At 43.1% G+C, this 19,586-nt stretch overlaps 1 protein-coding gene across 1 annotated transcript; it reads left to right on the forward strand.

Annotated features, from left to right (window-relative positions):
* Positions 1–144: 144 nt before the first annotated feature.
* Positions 145–14,661, forward strand: TXNDC12 (thioredoxin domain containing 12). Its single transcript, XM_073643478.1, has 7 exons — positions 145–351; positions 6,517–6,577; positions 7,383–7,435; positions 7,825–7,898; positions 10,330–10,399; positions 10,584–10,667; positions 11,896–14,661. The coding sequence occupies exons 1-7, from the start codon at positions 249–251 to the stop codon at positions 11,970–11,972; spliced, it is 522 nt and encodes a 173-aa protein (XP_073499579.1). The 5' UTR covers positions 145–248; the 3' UTR covers positions 11,973–14,661.
* The last annotated feature ends 4,925 nt before the right edge of the window (positions 14,662–19,586 follow it).

The following is a 19,586-nucleotide window of genomic DNA, read 5'->3' on the forward strand; positions in this document are numbered from 1 at the left end:
ACAAGGTGCACACATCTCATATATACAGGGTGCACACATCTCATATATACAGGGTGCACACATCTCATATATACAGGGTGCACACTGGGAGGCCGCACGTATCGCTCACACGCCTGGAGTCAGTGTGTAGCGCGGCTCCTCCCGCACAGCCCGGTCACTGCAGAGCCGCCTCATCCGGCGCACACATCACTTCCCCCGGACGCCTCTCCTCCTCCTGCCGGTGCTGTCGGTGCTGCCTCCTCGCTGTCATGTTTCCTTCTTGTAACAGCCGCTGTTCGGTGCTGTGTGCCGGTGTCCTCCTCCTGGCTGCAGGGACCGCGCTGGTATTTGCTGGTGAAGGACTTGGCCGAGGTAATGTCACTGGTGGACTGTGTGCTGCAGGGTCTGGGGGCTCTGTGGCGCCCCGTGCGGGGTCTGGGGGCTCTGTGGCGCCCCGTGCGGGGTCTGGGGGCTCTGTGGCGCCCCGTGCGGGGTCTGGGGGCTCTGTGGCGCCCCGTGCGGGGTCTGGGGGCTCTGTGGCGTCCCGTGCGGGGTCTGGGGGCTCTGTGGCGTCCCGTGCGGGGTCTGGGGGCTCTGTGGCGTCCCGTGTGGGGTCTGGGGGCTCTGTGGCACCCCTCGCGCCCCGTGTGGGGTCTGGGGGCTCTGTGGCGCCCCGTGCGGGGTCTGGGGGCTCTGTGGCGCCCCGTGCGGGGTCTGGGGGCTCTGTGGCGCCCCGTGCGGGGTCTGGGGGCTCTGTGGCGCCCCGTGCGGGGTCTGGGGGCTCTGTGGCGCCCCGTGCGGGGTCTGGGGGCTCTGTGGCGCCCCGTGCGGGGTCTGGGGGCTCTGTGGCGTCCCGTGCGGGGTCTGGGGGCTCTGTGGCGTCCCGTGTGGGGTCTGGGGGCTCTGTGGTGCCCTGTGCGGGGGTGATAATTCTAAGCAGTATGTGTGGAGAAAACCAGGCACTGCTCATCACCTGCCCAATACAATCCCAACAGTGAAACATGGTGGTGGCAGCATCATGCTATGGGGGTGTTTTTCAGCTGCAGGGACAGGACGACTGGTTGCAATTGAAGGAAACATGAACGTGGCCAAGTACAGAGATATCCTGGATGAAAACCTCTTCCAGAGTGCTCTGGACCTCAGACTTGGCTGAAGATTCACCTTCCAACAAGACAATGACCCTAAGCACACGGCTGAAATAGCAAAGGAGTGGCTTCAGAACAACTCTGTGACCATCCTTGACTGGCCCAGCCAGAGCCCTGACCTAAACCCAATTGAGCATCTCTGGAGAGACCTGAAAATGGCTGTCCACCAACGTTCACCATCCAACCTGACGGAACTGGAGAGGGTCTGGGGGCTCTGTGGCACCCCCTGCGCCCTTGGTCTGGGGGCTCTGTGGCACCCCCTGCGCCCTTGGTCTGGGGGCTCTGTGGCACCCCCCACGCCCTTGGTATGGTGGGCTCTGTGGTGCCCCGTGCGGGGTCTGTGGGGCCCTGTGGCATCCCCCGCGCCCTTGGTCTGGGGGCTCTGTGGCACCCCCTGCGCCCTTGGTCTGGGGGCTCTGTGGCACCCCCCGCGCCCTTGGTATGGTGGGCTCTGTGGTGCCCCGTGTGGGGTCTGTGGGGCCCTGTGGCATCCCCCGTGCCCTTGGTCTGGGGGCTCTGTGGTGCCCCGCGCGGAGTCTTGGGGGGGGGGGGGGGGGGGGGTCACAGTGTGCCTAATAAGCCTGGCCGGGCCTCCTGCGTGGAGCTGGGGCAGCACAGTATCCTTTTCAGAACTGCAGCAGACAATGTATCCTAGTTTGGCATCTTGCCATCCAGGACACAAGGCTTGACAACACCTGAGAGGAAAGTTTCTGTCATTGTGTACAGGTACTCTGTGAGATCTGTGAGATCTTAAAGGGAACCTGTCACGTCCTAGTTGCTATGTACACTGCCCCCATTGCTTTGTTAGTAATGCAATGTGCATCACTAACGAGCTTTTTTTTATTAAAATCAGTGGTAGTATAATGATGTTATACCTTTATATACACTCTGTCCTACCTGCTCTTATTCAGTCATAGGGGGGTGATCCTCATATCCAGTCAGGGGCGTTGCTGCATTCAGCCACTGCTAGCGTCGCCCACGTATTTGAATACTGGTCCCAGCAAGCAGTATTATTGTGGGGCGCATTCGCATTTGTACATGTGTGGCCGCGGTCCCGCGCAGTGAAGCTGGGTAGTTCGCCACTTCACTGCGCACGCGCGGGGAACGGAGCGTCATAGCGCATTATACTGTCCACCGATTTTAATGAAAACTGCTTGTTAGTGATGCACATTGCATCACTAACAAAGCAATGGGGGCAGTGTACATAGCAACTAGGACGAGACAGGTTCCCTCTAAGGTTTGTTTGCGGCTTACAATGGTCACTGTGGCGGCCTTCTGGTTTCTGGGGTTGTAATGTTGTTGGCACAACTGAGATTAGATCTCTCAGGCTGAATGGATTTTGAGATTTAGAAGGCTAAGTTCTCACAGTGCAGTTTTAGTGTATTTTTGATGCTGCAGAATTTCTGTGCTAATTTAGGTTACTTGCTTTTTTTTTTTTTTTTTTTTGAGCTGCGCTGTATTATTATTATTATTATTATTATTATTATTATTATTGGGGACGGGAGTGGAGAAATCTCGCCAATAAAACACCTGTCTACTGCAATAAAAATTTATATCCTGCTGTATTAAGGCTGTGTGCCCACTATGCGTTTTTTTAAGTGTTTCTGCAGCTGCAATTCTGCTGCAGAAACGCTTAAAAACGCTCGGTAGAAGGTCTGCCATGTTCCCCAATGATAATCCGCAAGTGCTGTGCACATGCTGCGGAAATTTCCACTGCGGATTATCATTGCGGAAAAAAACGCAGCACTACCAATTATTTTGCGAAAACACGGCGTTTTTGCCGCCATCGACTTGCATTCGAACGCATGGATTACTCATCACTGCATCTGTAGATGCGCATTCCATACGTTTCAATGTGCAGATGGTACCCGGGTCTAGAGGACAGGAGAATCTCCTCCGGACCCGGGTACCATAGAACCTGTAAAAAAAGAATTAAATAAATATTATACTTACCTTCTGATGGCCCCCGGTCTCCACATGTGTCTCAGCTGTCGTATACCTTTTAATGACTTTGCGACCTCTTATAAATGCTGCTGTATCGATTGACCATAACATCTATCCTACGCTCTGCAGTCTAGGTTGCAACAAGAATGGTAAATGTAGACAATTGGAACTACATTACTGCAATGAAAAATAGATAAGTGCTACATTATGTACATATGGAATTTAGTCCGAGAGGTTTCTGATCAGGACAGGGATCCAACAATAAGTTACGCTTTGCTCTTAGCTGTTGGGCTCATATACATTTGCCAGTTTATGCGCTAAGTACCTTCCTTCTACTGTAAATTTTTCTATAGCAATATTGCGGTTCCATTTTTCCAAAATTCCACATGTACATAATGTAGCACTTATCTGTTTTTCATGGCAGTAACGTAGTTCCAATTGTCTAAATTTACCATTCTAGGAACCTAGCGCACTTGGAACAGGTTCGCCGCGATCCGACGGCAGCCCTGATTGACGGATGTGACGCTTGGCAAGTGTCTGTAGAAATACATAAGAATAAGCCAAACCAGGACTCTGATTTTTAGCATTTTATTTCATGCTTTTCCTAATACTTAGAATCATAGAATCATAGAATGGTAGAGTTGGAAGGGACCTCCTGGGTCATCTGGTCCAACCCCCTGCTCAAAGCAGGATTCACTAAATCATCTCAGACAGATGTCTGTCCAGCCTCTGTTTGAAGACGTCCATTGAAGGGGAACTCACCACCTCTCGTGGCAGCCTGTTCCACTCATTAATCACCCTAACTGTCAAAAAGTTTTTTCTAATATCTAATCTGTGTCTCCTCCCATTTAGTTTCATCCCATTGCTTCTAGTCTTTCCTTGTGCAAATGAGAATAAAGATGATCCTTCTACAATGTGACAGCCCTTGACATATTTGTAGACAGCTATTAAGTCTCCTCTCAGTCTTCTTTTTTTGCAAGCTAAACATTCCCAAATCCTGCAACCGTTCCTCATAGGACATGGTTTGCAGACCAGTCACCATTCTGGTCGCTCTTCTCTGAACTTGCTCCAGTTTGTCTATGTCTTTTTTAAAATGTGGTGCCCAAAACTGTACACAGTATTCCAGATGAGGTCTGACCAAAGAGGAGTAAAGACCGATAATGACTTCACGTGATCTAGACTGTATGCTTCTGTTAATACATCCCAGAATTGTATTTGCCTTTTTTGCTGCTGCATCACACTGTTGACTCATGTTCAGTCTATGATCTATTAGTATACCTAAGTCTTTTTCACATGTACTGTTGCTTAGCTCTATTCCTCCCATTCTGTATATGCTTTTTTCATTTTTATTGCGCAGATGTAGTACTTTGCATTTTTCCCTGTTAAAAACCATTCTGTTGGTTGCTGCCCACTGCTCCAGTTTATTTAGGTCTTTTTGAATCCTCTCACTCTCTTCTCTAGTATTAGCTATCCCTCCTAGCTTTGTGTCATCAGCAAATTTAATCAGTTTACCCTCAATTCCTTCATCTAAATCATTGATAAAGATGTTGAACAATACAGGTCCCAGGACGGAGCCCTGTGGTACCCCACTTGAGACATTCATCCAGCTGGATGTGAAGCCATTTACAACCACCCTTTGAGTCCGATCACTAAGCCAGTTATGAATCCACCTAACAGTTGTCTGGTCCATTGCATACTTGGTCATTTTTTTCAATAAGGATGGTGTGAGATACTTTGTCAAATGCTTTGCTGAAGTCAAGATATACTATATCTACAGCATTTCCCTGATCCACCCAGTCAGTGATTCTGTCATAGAAGGAAATTAAGTTAGTCTGACATGACTTGTTAGTTACAAACCCATGCTGACTCTGGTTAATCACTTCATTCTTATCCATGTACTTACATACATGTTGTTTAATAATTTGTTCAAAGATCTTTCCTGGTATAGAAGTCAGACTCACCGGCCTATAGTTCCCTGGGTCCACCTTCTTCCCCTTTTTGAAGATAGGAACAACATTTGCTCTTCTCCAGTCTTCTGGGACTTCTCCTGTTCTCCAAGAATTTTCAAAGATTATGGAGAGTGGTTCTAAAATTTCTTCTACGATCTCCTTCAGTACTCTGGGGTGTAATTCATCTGGACCTGGAGACTTGAACTCATTTATGTTAGCTAAATATTCCCTCACAATCTTTCTGTTTACAGATAACTTGGATTCTTCTATTCCTTTAAAAGGACAGTGAAGATCAGTTGATGTTACATTTTCTTTCTGAGAGAAAACAGATGCAAAATAGGAATTAAAAAGTTCGGCCTTCTCAACATCCTCTCTTACCATTTCTCCATTTTCATCCTGTAAAAATCCTATAGCATCTTTGACTTTTCTTTTACTTTTGACATACCCCCAAAATCCTTTTTTATTGCTTTTGACATCTCTTGCAAGCCTTAATTCATTGTCAGCTTTAGCTAACCTGATACGTGCCCTGCAGGATCTGCAGACTGCATTATAATCTTCTTTAGATATGCCTCCCTCTTTCCATTTAATAAACATTTCTTTCTTTCTTTTTAGCATGTGTTTAAGTTCTGTGTTCATCCATCCTGGTTTCCTTAAATGCTTCCCATTCTTCCTACTTTTCGGGATTGTTAACGATTGTGCTTTGAGAATCTCATTTTTAAAAATTTCCCATCCTTCCTGGACATTTTTGTCCTTAAGGACATCCAGCCATTGGATCCCTCCTATTCTCTTTCTGAGTCTCTTAAAATCTGCCTTTCTAAAATCTAACCTTGAAGTTTGAGTCTTCACATGTCTTCCTCCTCTAGTTATCCAAAATTCTATAATAGCATGATCGCTGCCTCCTAGGGTCCCAGCCACCTTTACCTCCTCAACCATTTCCTCCCTGTTTATAAGGATTAGATCCAAAGTAGCAGATCCCCTTGTTTTCTCCCCTACCTTTTGGAAGATAAAGTTGTCAGCAAGAGAGGATAAGAATTTGCTTGACCTGTTAGTTTTACTTGAGAGAGATTCCCAACAAATGTCTGGATAGTTGAAATCTCCCATGACCACTACGTCATATTTTTTGGAGAACTTGGTCATTTGATACATAAAGAGTTCATCCATATCTTCAGCTTGCCCAGGTGGCCTGTAGTAAATGCCTACAATGGTGTCCTTTCCGTTGTTCTCTCCTTGTATTCTTACCCAAACAGTTTCCACAGAACTCCCAGTCTCTGAAGCTTCCATCTCTGTGCAGATATACGCTTTTCTAACATACAATGCGACACCTCCTCCTCGTTTATCAAGTCTGTTTCGTGCAAATAAGTTGTATCCTTTTAGCCTTTTATTCCAATCATGTGTATCGTCCCACCAAGTTTCAGTGATTCCAATGACATCATATTCCTTTTATAAAATATTCCTTTTATAAAATACTTACCGTATTTTTTTTTTATTTTTTTTTTTAGGTTTTGGAGATCACATCCACTGGAGAACTCTGGAAGATGGGAAGCAGGAGGCCGCCAGCAGGTAATGGCCATATTGGTCTGTAGGAGAAATACCCTTATATTATTATTAATCTATGTTCACACACTGCATATTTGGTTAAATTTATCTGCAGCAAAATCTGTTTATGTTCTGTTTATTTTGCTGCACATTTATTTGGCCATATAACTACATTCTGCATTTTTTCTGCACCAAAATACACCGTAGAAATCTGTTCTGATTATTGCATTTTTGCTGCAGTTTCTCCCCCTCGTTTTTTTTATTTTAGCATGCTTTATTGCTGCGGATTTGACTTGGCATTTTGATTAATGCATTTTCTTTTCCTGCACTTAAAAATACGATTGCATTTTGCACACATTTTTCAGGCTCTCCATGGAGGTCTGCAGGAAAAATGATGCTCCAAAAAAACTCTCATAGTGAGGCTGGATTCCCACATCTGTGCTTTGCAGTCCATAGACTGATTGCGATGCATGGACCAGCTGCCAATCTCTGAAAATTGACAGCTTCATAGACATACATGAGGCTATTGAGTACGGGTCAGTCCGTGTATCGTGGTCCGATCGCGGATGTTTGAACCCGGCGTCGGCATGAGTTTTTGTAAAATCGCATCCATTTTGCTTGAACTGTTAAATGCAGCAGATTTTCTCAACACAAACGCGGCAGGAAAAAAAAATGAAAGAATTAACATGTCGAGGACTGAAAAATCTGTGTTTTAGTGAAATCCTCTACTTGGCTGGTACAGTATTTCTGCATGGAAAATCCTCACTTTATTCTGAGTTGCACCATTTACTATGACAAACATCAGCTAATCTTTTCTTCATTTTTGCAGTGGGTTACCAGTAATGCTTCTGATCCATAAAACCTGGTGTGGCGCATGCAAAGGTAACCAACTTTAACTTGGAGAATGAAAGGAAAAAAGAGATGGCTCACCAGTCCTTGTGTGTGTGCTTCAACATCAGGGAAAGCATTGCAGGCACCAGTCAAAGCTGTTCCAATGCTCCACAAAAGAGAAAAAGATGTGGTCGAGCAAAGGAACTTTCCATTATAACACTTCACTTTTAATGCCAAACACTGTTCGTGTAGGGGGTGAAGGGATTCTACTCCTGCAGAGGGGCCCACCGGGGAATTCACCCGTTCGCCTACTGGTCGCACAGTATATGAATAGGTTGGCCAGTACAAACTGCAGTACAGATAGTGTTCTTCCTGTGTGTAATGATCTATGCAATACTGAAGATTTCTCACCTTTACCTATTATTGTATTTCTCATGCAGCACTGAAGCCAAAGTTTGCCGAGTCCAAGGAGATCTCTGAACTTTCTCATAACTTCATCATGGTGAACGTGGAGGTGAGCACAGCAAGTGTATGATATGGAAGTCCAGTCATTTATATGCTCACATGTTACGTAATATCTGTCAACAGATCAAAAGTGGCTAGTTTTCGTTCTTATTTTATTCCCCCTGCTCCCCTGTGTATGATGTTGTTGTTATATATAGCATATAATAATATTATATATATATATATATATATATATATATATATATATATATATATATATATATTATGTAAATAATTTCTACATTACTACCCTGTGAGCCATGTCCCCCTTGTAAAGGCCGCATTAAGCGGCACTAAATAAAAAGGCCTGCATCTCTGGAACCATATGGCGGATTTAAAAAAGCGAAAATATGGCATACTCGGGGGAGCAGCAGAAATAAAATACGAGCGAAAACTGCCCACTTTTAATCTGATGACAGGTCTTTTTTAAAGTAGTTTGCCGCTATAAGGCCCCATGTTTCCGGTACGTCCGTTTTCACACCTACCAGAGACACGTACACCCATTAAAATCAATGGGGCTGCGTACCTGTCTGTGTTTTCACTCGGACTGTGTATCCATGTGACCCACACGTACACATGTCCGTTTTTTTCAGCAGCACAGATGACCATACATACTGCACACGGATGAAATATGTGTGACGTCCGTGTGACTCGGACCGGAATAGAATGCTGAATAGAAATGACAGATGTTTAGGTGTTAAAGATGTGCAAAAAGAGAGCTAGATAGATAAGGGGTAAATGTTTAATTTAAATAATCACTCCAACACCTTTCCTGGTTCACCACTTTTTTTTTTTTTTTTTTTAATAAAGGTCCGATGTAGTCCCTCGAATCCTCCGTACAAAGACAATGGAGTCTCGTTCTGAAGTTCCATTCTCTTTGCCAACAGCCATTACCGGGTCATGCTGCGCTGTGCGTGCCCCGGCAACTCTGATCAGTGGTAACTTTAATGATGTCACCGCTGTTCAGAGCCGCAGGTCACGCACAGCGCAGCATGACCCGGTAATGGCTGTTGGCAAAGAGAATGGAACTTCAGAACGAGACTCCATTGTCTTTGTACGGAGGATTGAACGGACTTCGCTGGACTCGCGTGGGAGTTTTTTTTTTAATAAAATGGTAAACCAGAGAAAGTGTCAAGGCGTGAATATTTAAATAAAGTATTTTTTTTTGTGTGTTTTTTCTTTTGATTACTGGGTTAGTAATTGGAGTGTCTGATGTCAGATGTGTTTTGGGACAACAACCCCAAGCCCCATTACCCCCATTGCCAAAGCACCAGTTCAATCAGGAAGAGCATAGGCGAAGCGCCAGAATTGGAGCATCTAATTTGATGCGCCGCTTCTGGGGCAGCTACGAGCTTGTTATTTTTAGGCTGGGAAGGGCCCAAAAACTATAGAGCTTCCCGGCCTGATAATATAAGCCCACAGCTGTCTGCTTTACCTTTCCTTGTAACAAAAATGGGGGAGAACCCCAAGTCCATTTTTTTTTTTTTCATTTATTCATTAGGTTAATCCATGTACAGTAAGCTACATACGCAAGGCACAAATTATTTATCTCACGGAGATCTATCTTTCTGTTTATATATTTTCACATACTTAACACATAAAAATCTGTCATTTATATTCTGCATTCTATTCCGGTAAGTGTCACATGGATGGAATACGGATGGCACACGCCGACACACGGATGGCACACACGGACAGCCAACAGAAAACCACACGGATAGTAAAAATGGACTGTCTCATGCGCACTTTTTTTTTTTTTTTTTTTTTTATAAAGCCGACATGTGAAGGGGGCCTAATTCTCATTCAGACATCCGAGCACGGACTGGCCGCAGCTTTCCCAACCCGAGTGTGACCGCTTCATATATTTCTCTGAGGTTGTCATGATCGGGTCAGGAGATCGGCAGCCAGTACGTGCATTGCTATCCGAAATCCACGGACGTCTTTAGAAAATGCTTGTAAACAGAAGTGCTCCTTGCTTATAAGCTGATACCAGGTGTATCCCCCACTGGAGCCCCAGCGTACAGGTCTAGTCGGGTGTTCCCATGCAGACTGCTCAGCATAATCAGATCATCTTTCTCGGGTGGAGAATATACGGTTGTGTTACTCTTTTATCTGACTTTTTTTTTTTTTCAACTTCTCAGCTGATTTATGACCACAGACCTACCAGAGAGCTTAAATTTTAATGATCATAAAAGAGCGCTACGAATTCCCCGTCACAACGAGCTCACAGACTGATACTTAGTCAACTCATTCTGCAACCAGCAATAGACAATGCAACACTTAGTGTAGAGAGCAAAACTTTTAATGAAACCCAATTACAAAAATTTATTTTTTGGCCAAAAAATACAATCATTTAAGTTTAAAAAATATATATTTGTCTCTGCAGTTGTACATGTTAATCTACTAAACACATTACATTAATTTTTATGATTTTTACATAGGACGAGGAGGAGCCAAAGGACGATGCCTTCAGCCCTGACGGCGCTTACATCCCCAGGATCCTCTTCCTGGGTGAGCGTCTTGTAAGACTGATATTTCTGCATGTTAGGCCGGTTTACAGTTTTGATTACTTTTTTTTGCAACTACTTATTATTTCATCCTGTATATGACCCAAAATGACCCTGCTAACATGCAAAGCCGTATTATCTGTTAGATATTCCCAAGGGCTACAGGTTTTCCATTTCTTAAATTTCAGATCCCAGTGGACACATCCGACCCGAGATCATAAACTCCAAAGGAAACCCCAGCTACAAGTATTTCTACAGCTCGGCAGAACAAGGTATGTGAAGACCCCAATCATTTCTTCTGCTATGTAATTACTTTGGGGTAAACCAGTGTTTATTAAAGGGAATCTGTTCACACGTGCGCCTCCCCTATGTGAGGACACCGAAAACTGTGTCGGTGACTTTGGTTACTATTTAAGATCTATCTTGGTAAGAGGCATAATATAGGGAGTGACGTATTCTTTATTTATGGTCTGGATAGAATTTGACCCTCTATGAAATGATAAAGTTACATGAAACTTTTTGTGCAAGAAAGCAGGTCGGCAGGTTATAAATAAATATATATAATATTCCTGCTGGTGTCATCCTAAAAACTTTAGTATTTGATGAAACCAAAGTTAGTCCTAGACTTTGGGTAGTTATCCTCAGTGCAGGTGCAGACACCCGTATTATCAGTCCAAGTCCGATCCGACAAAGGTCATGGGATTGCCCTCCGACAAAGGTCATGGGATTGCCCTCCGACAGAGGTCATGGGATTGCCCTCCGACAGAGGTCATGGGATTGCCCTCCGACAGAGGTCATGGGATTGCCCTCCGACAGAGGTCATGGGATTGCCCTCCGACAGAGGTCATGGGATTGCCCTCCGACAGAGGTCATGGGATTGCCCTCCGACAGAGGTCATGGGATTGCCCTCCGACAGAGGTCATGGGATTGCCCTCCGACAAAGGTCATGGGATTGCCCTCCGACAAAGGTCATGGGATTGCCCTCCGACAAAGGTCATGCTTTTTTCCTCGGACAGTGTCTGAAAGTGGAGAATTTTTCTTTCTCCATCTCCTCGTCTGAGAGAATCAGATTAAGCTCAGACGATCAGTGTCATTTGCATAATTGATCTGATTTTTTTTCGGATGACAAAAAAAAAAAAAACCCTGCTTGTCTACAGCTATCCTTAAAGTGTTGTTTCAGTGCTTCTCTTCTACACATCGGGAGGGGAGAGGTGCTGCTGACGTGGCTTTCACGTGGCGAGCAGGTATTGTGCATCTAAGCCTGTTAACTAGAATAGGACACGTGCCCGATACCTGCCCATACGCGGCAGGAGAACGCCGGAGATCACATCAGTAGCGTCTATCCTCTTCTAATATGGAAGTCTCAAGTGCTGGATAATGGATAACCCCTTAGGAATGGTCGTGTCATTTCTAAAAGCTGTCGTCACTACATCTTTATAATTTTATATGACCGTGAATATTTCTCAATCTCTCACTATTTTTTTTTTTCTCTCCGTCCAGTCGTCGATGGTATGAAGGAAGCTCAGGAAAAGCTCACTGGAAATTTTGTCAAGAAACAGATTGAAGATGAGTTATAACCTCTAGATTTCCCATCCCAAAACTCTTCCTCCCTGGAGCGGTGCGCCCCCCAGAGGTTATAGCGATATCGCTCCCACACTCCTGGGTCTGGAATACGCACCCTCTTTTCACCCCTTTCTGTGAAACTCACTAAAAGAGATTTTTCTCACTTTTTTTTTTCTTCGATAACCACAGATCACCTAATATTCCTCCTCCGAGCTCGGTATTTGCAGTGCATCCACGGGACCCATCATATTAGATATAGGGGTGTTATGTGAGACCTTAGGAGGGTTTCTCCTGCATCCACATACTAATAACTACATTGCCAGATATTTATTGCTTATATTCTTGCACCAGGTCCGTGCCTGGTTAAATGGTGCTCAGCCTATTTTCTTGGGCTTTTGCTTTCAAAAGGTTTTGCTACCAGTCAGTTTGCTTTAAATAAAATATAAATTAATTATTTTTTTTTAAGATGCCTGAGGTTGTAGGTGTTGAGCGCTGCATATTTCGTGCCAAGAACTGAATTGGATCCTGTGACTTTAGGACAGAACGATCTAATCCTGTTTTTGGCTTTGAATATATATTTTTCCTACAAAGAGATGTAATATGATCGTGAGAGGCGCCTAAGGATTATACATTGTATGGATATTATATAGCGTTCAGCCTTCCTGGCCCTACACTTTATTTCTTATTCCTGACCCTTTTAATCCGTATTCATATTGTGCAGCTTTGGTCCAGATTTTGAAAGCCAGGATAGGATTGTGGTGTATCAAGAAGAAAGCCATAATGGTTTTTTTTTTCTAAGCTTGGACAAATCCTTATTCCCAAGACTGTAAGTTATCACCTATCCATAGGGGAATACCTAAGTGATCACCGAGGGTCTGAGTGCTGGGACCCCCAGAGATGCTCACAACTGTAGAACCAGGTCCCTGCCTTTTGATTGGACCAAAGTTTTTAAATACTGATAATTCCACAATGAACTTCTTTAAATTAAGCTTCTAATTAGCGAGAAAAACTGAATCTACCTCAAAAAGGAATACAATGAAAGTAAAAGTATTCAAAAGTCACTCCCAACTTTTATGTTACTGTAGTTATAACTTTCGAAGTTGAATTTTCCTTCGGAGATTTTTTTTTTTTTTTTGCAATACTCACAATGCCACCTACAGGTAAAGAATGAGTACTGCAAGTCTTAATTTTCTTTTAACCCAGCACAGGTAGGAGATGAAATACTTACTTATAGCTGCCATTTTCCAAGTGCAATCATTAGAAAGAAAAAAAAAAAAAAACAAATATTGTCGTCTTAAAAATATCCACTTGAAAGGCTTCTGCTAATGAGCAGAAGGGGCATCAAATCTATTTTTTTAATTTGTGATCTGCAGGGGTCTCTGCACCTGGACCCCCACCAATCCAAACTTCAGACATGTTACTTTGACACTTCCGAGCTCCCATAGACAATGAATAGAGTGAGGGGTCGAGAATTTACACCTCATCACCATTCAAGCCCCTTACTCAAGATCTCTGGGCGTCCTGGCGATCGGACCCCTAGCGATCAGTAAGTCATCCCCTATCATGGCCATTACCCTTTAATGCTTTAGGAATTTTAAAAAAATCCCGACCACAGTACCTGTATACTTTTACTACCTGTGCTCCCGTAGCCTGGATCTAAAAACTTGGGCTCGTGAAAGACTTCTGCTATGGCTTACGTTTTGATCGGTGTTGGTCCTGGATCTGAGACCACTGATATCAAGGAGAAAAAGTGATTATCTGAGTGCTGTGCCCCTTTTTAGTTTGTTAGCTGAAGCTTATAGTTTTGTTTCCCTTCATTTAAGAAATTTCTGTGAGCCTCCACTCCATAAAAGTGCAGGTATTTTTAAGAAGACAATAGTTTTTTGTTTTTTTCCTTTATAAAGCTTACACTCGGAAAATGGCAGCTATAAGTAATTATTTCATCTCCTACCTGTGCTGGGTTAAAAGAAAATGCAGTACTCATTCTTTTCCTGTAGGTGGCATTGTGAGCATTGCTAAAAAAATAAAAAAAAAATCTCCAAAGGATAATGCAACTTCCAAAGTTACAATTAATTTAAAAATTGGGAGTAACTTTTGAATACTTTTTACTTTCATTGTACTCCTTTTTTAGGTAGATGAAGTTTTTCTCACAAATTAGAAGCTGAAGTTCATTGTGGGAATTCGCTTAACGGGAACAAACTGGGTGTTTATGGTGACCTAAGATAAGCAGCAGTGTTATGCATGGTTAAAAAGAACAGTCTGCTTTCTCCCTGCACTACAGGGTTGGGTGAGATATTGCATCTTGACTCCGCAGGACTGCATAGGACTGATCTGCAATTCCACACACGACCAGTGGAAAGTGTGGCGCTGTTTTTACAAATCTAGATAGATATAGATAACTTTTTTTTCGCTCTAATTTCGTACAACCCCTTTTAAAGAGCGGACCAAGAGTTTTATTTCAGCAATAACACTAAGAAAAGTTTTAATGAACTTTTTAATATAGACTAATTTTCATATATAGATATATAATATCCAACCTCGTGGCCAGTATTGGCGCCATGCCACGGTGTAAATGCGTAAAGTATTGTAACATTTCTATAAATCTTGATGGTGTACCAACAGGTAATATATTTTTACATTTATAAAATACTCTATATTATTCTTGTAATGTTAAAAAAAATAAAGAAATTCCAAGGATTCCTATATACTGTAAATTGCAGCATTGATCCCAGCCTTTATAATGCGGGTACTACACTTTTGGGATATTTTCTGTGCATGACCCGGTAGATGTGGCGGTGGCCGTTTTTGTTAATGCACTTTTTTTTTTCTCCCCCTGATGAGCCTATGCAGGTCATTATGTATTTTCCTAATGCAGTGGCCTTCAAAGTGACAGAGCATGCTGGAAGTTGTAGTTCCAAATCAAGGAGAGATCATTTGGCTGCAGACTCCTGGCCTCCAATGTTATACTTGTCCTTTTACTTCTATTTTAACATTCTCAAATCATTGTGAAATAGCACAAATTTTGCATGCCAGACTCTTTGTGAGGGTCTGCTTGCATATATCAGCATTAGTCCAGCTGCCGATCTGCTGATCGAAGGGGCAGCTACGATCTGCAGCATAGTGCCATGCCTTTTGCAGTGGCAGTTCCTGGTACTACAGCTCAGACTTATGTTGTAAATAATCTTTGCAGGCAGGATATTATAGAGCAGGAGTCGCTGATCAGATTCATATTAGAGACGAGCAAATGATTCTCAGGTCCGGCTCCCAGGGTTGTCCGTGGCTGCTGGATGGAAACCCTGCAAACCTCCTCCTACCTGCCGGCATCCCCGGACCCTCTTTTGAGTTGCCGGTCTAGCGTGACATCATTGCTGTGGCGTGAGGCACACTTGACACAACGCCAGGCCGGCTAATAAAAAGATGCATGCGATGCCGGTATTAGGAGGCAGTTCTCAGGGCATCCGTCCGGCGGCCATGGATTACCGGCTGGGTCGCCAGACCACGGTCCTGCAAATTTATTCGATATCCTTAAAAAAAATCTATATTTTGGTGAAAAAGTTCAGTATAACTTTTTATACTATTATTATATATTATAATAAAAAAAAAATTATATAGATAGATTTTATTATAATATAATATATAATAGTATAAACTAAAAAATATATATATTTTATACTATTCTATATTAAATATAATAATATTATTATTTTATACTATTATATATTAATATTCATTTTATATAATTACGGTAATATTAAATATATATTATTTTATTCATTGCAATCCTTGTTCTTTGAATGCCTGAGTTTAGTGGGCGGGCTTAATAAGTGATTGACAGTCTTCCTTGTATGATTGTGCATGTGCATCTGTCAATCATTAGTGGGACTGCCCACTGGACTCGTGCATGGAAACATCAGGGATTTTAGTACATAAAATACAAGTTATACTGAATCTTCTCCAACAAACTGATATACAGTACAGACCAAAAGTTTGGACACACCTCATTTAAAGATTTTTCTGTATTTTCATGACTATGAAAATTGTACATTCACACTGAAGGCATCAAAACTATGAATTAACACATGTGGAATTATATACTTAACAAAAAGGTGTGAAACAACTGAAAATATGTCTTATATTCTAGGTTCTTCAAAGTAGCCACCTTTTGCTTTGATGACTGCTTTGCACACTCTTGGCATTCTCTTGATGAGCTTCAAGAGGTAGTCACCGGAAATAGTCTTCCAACAATCTTGAAGGAGTTCCCAGAGATGCTTAGCACTTGTTGGCCCTTTTGCCTTCACTCTGCGGTCCAGCTCACCCCAAACCATCTCGATTGGGTTCAGGTCTGGTGACTGTGGAGGCCAGGTCATCTGGCGTAGCACCCCATCACTCTCCTCCTTGGTCAAATAGCCCTTACACAGCCTGGAGGTGTGTTTGGGGTCATTGTCCTGTTGAAAAATAAATGATGGTCCAACTAAACGCAAACCGGATGGAATAGCATGCCGCTGCAAGATGCTGTGGTAGCCATGCTGGTTCAGTATGCCTTCAATTTTGAATAAATCCCCAACAGTGTCACCAGCAAAGCCCCCCCACACCATCACACCTCCTCCTCCATGCTTCACGGTGGGAACCAGGCATGTAGAGTCCATCCGTTCACCTTTTCTGCGTCGCACAAAGACACGGTGGTTGGAACCAAAGATCTCAAATTTGGACTCATCAGACCAAAGCACAGATTTCCACTGGTCTAATGTCCATTCCTTGTGTTCTTTAACCCAAACAAGTCTCTTCTGCTTGTTGCCTGTCCTTAGCAGTGGTTTCCTAGCAGCTATTTTATCATGAAGGCCTGCTGCACAAAGTCTCCTCTTAACAGTTGTTGTAGAGATGTGTCTGCTGCTAGAACTCTGTGTGGCATTAACCTGGTCTCTAATCTGAGCTGCTGTTAACCTGCGATTTCTGAGGCTGGTGACTCGGATAAACTTATCCTCAGAAGCAGAGGTGACTCTTGGTCTTCCTTTCCTGGGGCGGTCCTCAAGTGAGCCAGTTTCTTTGTAGCGCTTGATGGTTTTTGCAACTGCACTTGGGGACACTTTCAAAGTTTGCCCAATTTTTCGGACTGACTGACCTTCATTTCTTACAGTAATGATGGCCACTCATTTTTCTTTACTTAGCTGCTTTTTTCTTGCTGTAATACAAATTCTAACAGTCTATTCAGTAGGACTATCAGCTGTGTATCCACCAGACTTCTGCACAACACAACTGATGGTCCCAACCCCATTTATAAGGCAAGAAATCCCACTTATTAAACCTGACAGGGCACACCTGTGAAGTGAAGACCATTTCCGGTGACTACCTCTTGAAGCTCATCAAGAGAATGCCAAGAGTGTGCAAAGCAGTCATCAAAGCAAAAGGTGGCTACTTTGAAGAACCTAGAATATAAGACATATTTTCAGTTGTTTCACACTTTTTTGTTAAATATATAATTCCACATGTGTTAATTCATAGTTTTGATGCCTTCAGTGTGAATGTACAATTTTCATAGTCATGAAAATGCAGATAAATCTTTAAATGAGAAGGTGTGTCCAAACTTTTGGTCTGTACTGTATATTATTCTGGTCAGCTTCTCCTCTATACCCCGTTGTCTACAGATCGGACTGCAAGTATGGCATGAAAGGTTTCCTTTAAGCATGTGGGAGGCAATTTCCAGCACCATTCGCAGCCATGCTCTGCGCTGTGCCACTTGCAGGGTACTGGAGCCTTCTTCAGTCAGCTGATCAGTGGGGATGCCCAAGGATCTGATATTGATTTAACCCATTGTAAAGATGGTTCATCAATGTTAAGGACCTGACTCTACATTTTTTTGGAACGTTGGACACATTTTGGCATCAGGGATTTGGTAATTGCCCAGGATATTTGCACACCTTATGTCTGCCATACGCATCAGACCGATAGCTTTGTCTACTGACCCATAAACATCTGTGATGAGGAGATGATCAGAGACCTGTTTTTTGGGGAGCTTTTTCACTCTAATGAAATGATACCACTATATAATGCACCCTATTGTTCAGCTCCTCCCAATATTGGTAGAAGGGAAGGGACAATTCTTCTTTTCATTTTTTAATTTTTCATTTTACTCCCATTCTTTGAACCATGTTTCTGTTCCTGAAGTTGGTCATTCAACTGTATTATTTTTTTTTTACCCTGTGTGATTCATGCATGTTAATTGAGATCTGTTAGCTTTTTTTTCCATTCTCATTAATGAGCTTCATATGAGATTTGTAATGTTTTGATTATTAAAAAAAATAGTTTTGATTAATTAAAAAAGTAAAAAAAAAAAAAAAGAAAATTAATTGTCTGAAGCACATCAGAATCCAATTTTCACATTGTCCACAAGAACAACCAGACCTTGAAGTACATAATATAGAAATGTGTTGACATCAAAAAAATAATGCATCTTTAATTCTCCAACATAGTAAAAAGTCTGCAGGACTTCAGCCCACCTAGCAAATGGTTTTTCCCCAGCGAGTGACAAAACCCTGTGGGGGTCAAAACACTGTAGATTTTTGACTATGTTGGAACATTGTTTTTGGATTCTCTTTGGATGCTGTCACATTTATACGTTGAATTGAAAATCAGACGCCAGATAAAGAAGTGCGATCCGTCACTGCACAGCCATTCGTCTCCTACAGAGTCCAGTGGTGGCGGCTTTACACTACTCCATCTGACGTTCGCCATTGTGCTTGGTGATGTACGGCTGCATGCAGCTGCTCGACCATGAAGCTCCCGTCGGGGGCGCAATGTTTGTGCTGATGTTATACCAGAGGAGGTCTGGACTCTGCAGTTATGGGGTCAGCAGATCGGTGGTGACTTTTCTGTCCTCTGCTCCTCAGCACTCGGCCCCCCACTCTGTAATGTTACGGGTTCTCCACTTCGTGGCTGAGTTGCTGCGGTTCCATCCACTTCCGCTTCTCAATAATATCACTCACAGGTGATAGAGGATAAAATGTCATGAACTGACTTGTTATCCCGGTGACTCCTATTACAGGACTGCGCTGGTATCAGTGAGCTCTGCACCACCGGCCGATCTGTCACATGGTAGTAAAGGCAGAACGGGACCAGATTTTATGTATTGGGGACGGGGGCCACATTTTATATACCTGGGACGAGGGGGGGTCAGAGGTTATACATTGGGGGCCGGAGGCTATAGACTTGGGGCTGGGGCCAGAGGTTATACACTTGGGGCGGAGGTTGGACATTATACCCCGGGGATGAGGAGCTGGATGCTTTACTGTGGGGACAATGGAGCCGCATGAAAAATCTGAATTCAATGATTAAGATGTTTTCCAAATACCCTTGGCCCATATAGTACACGTCAGACATATCCCTTACGAGCAAAGCTAGGGAAGAATACCTCCGTAATACGGCATGCTGTGAAGCATGGCACAATATTTTTTTTTTCTGTTGATCCCATATAAAACCTCAGAAATTTGCGGCATATGGAGGTAAAACAGACGATTATGTGCATGAAGCCAACTGAAAGGATCCATAGTGGAATTAAACAATTTTTTTGTTTGTTTGTTTTTTAATGTATGCTGAGTATAAATGGAGTTCAGAAAATATCAGTTTCTTGCATT

This window comes from Phyllobates terribilis, unplaced genomic scaffold, assembly GCF_046119375.1.
Source record: "Phyllobates terribilis strain yellow unplaced genomic scaffold, ASM4611937v1 Scaffold_8__6_contigs__length_399053987, whole genome shotgun sequence".
Lineage (NCBI taxonomy): Eukaryota > Metazoa > Chordata > Amphibia > Anura > Dendrobatidae > Phyllobates > Phyllobates terribilis.

Bases quoted from the DNA above. Each gene is read 5' to 3' on its own strand.
- TXNDC12 (XM_073643478.1), top strand. From the start codon at position 249: ATGTTTCCTTCTTGTAACAGCCGCTGTTCGGTGCTGTGTGCCGGTGTC. The intron at 352-6,516 runs GTAATGTCACTG...TTTTTTTTTTAG, and splicing joins TGGTGAAGGACTTGGCCGAG to GTTTTGGAGATCACATCCAC. The intron at 10,400-10,583 runs GTGAGCGTCTTG...CTTAAATTTCAG, and splicing joins CCCCAGGATCCTCTTCCTGG to ATCCCAGTGGACACATCCGA.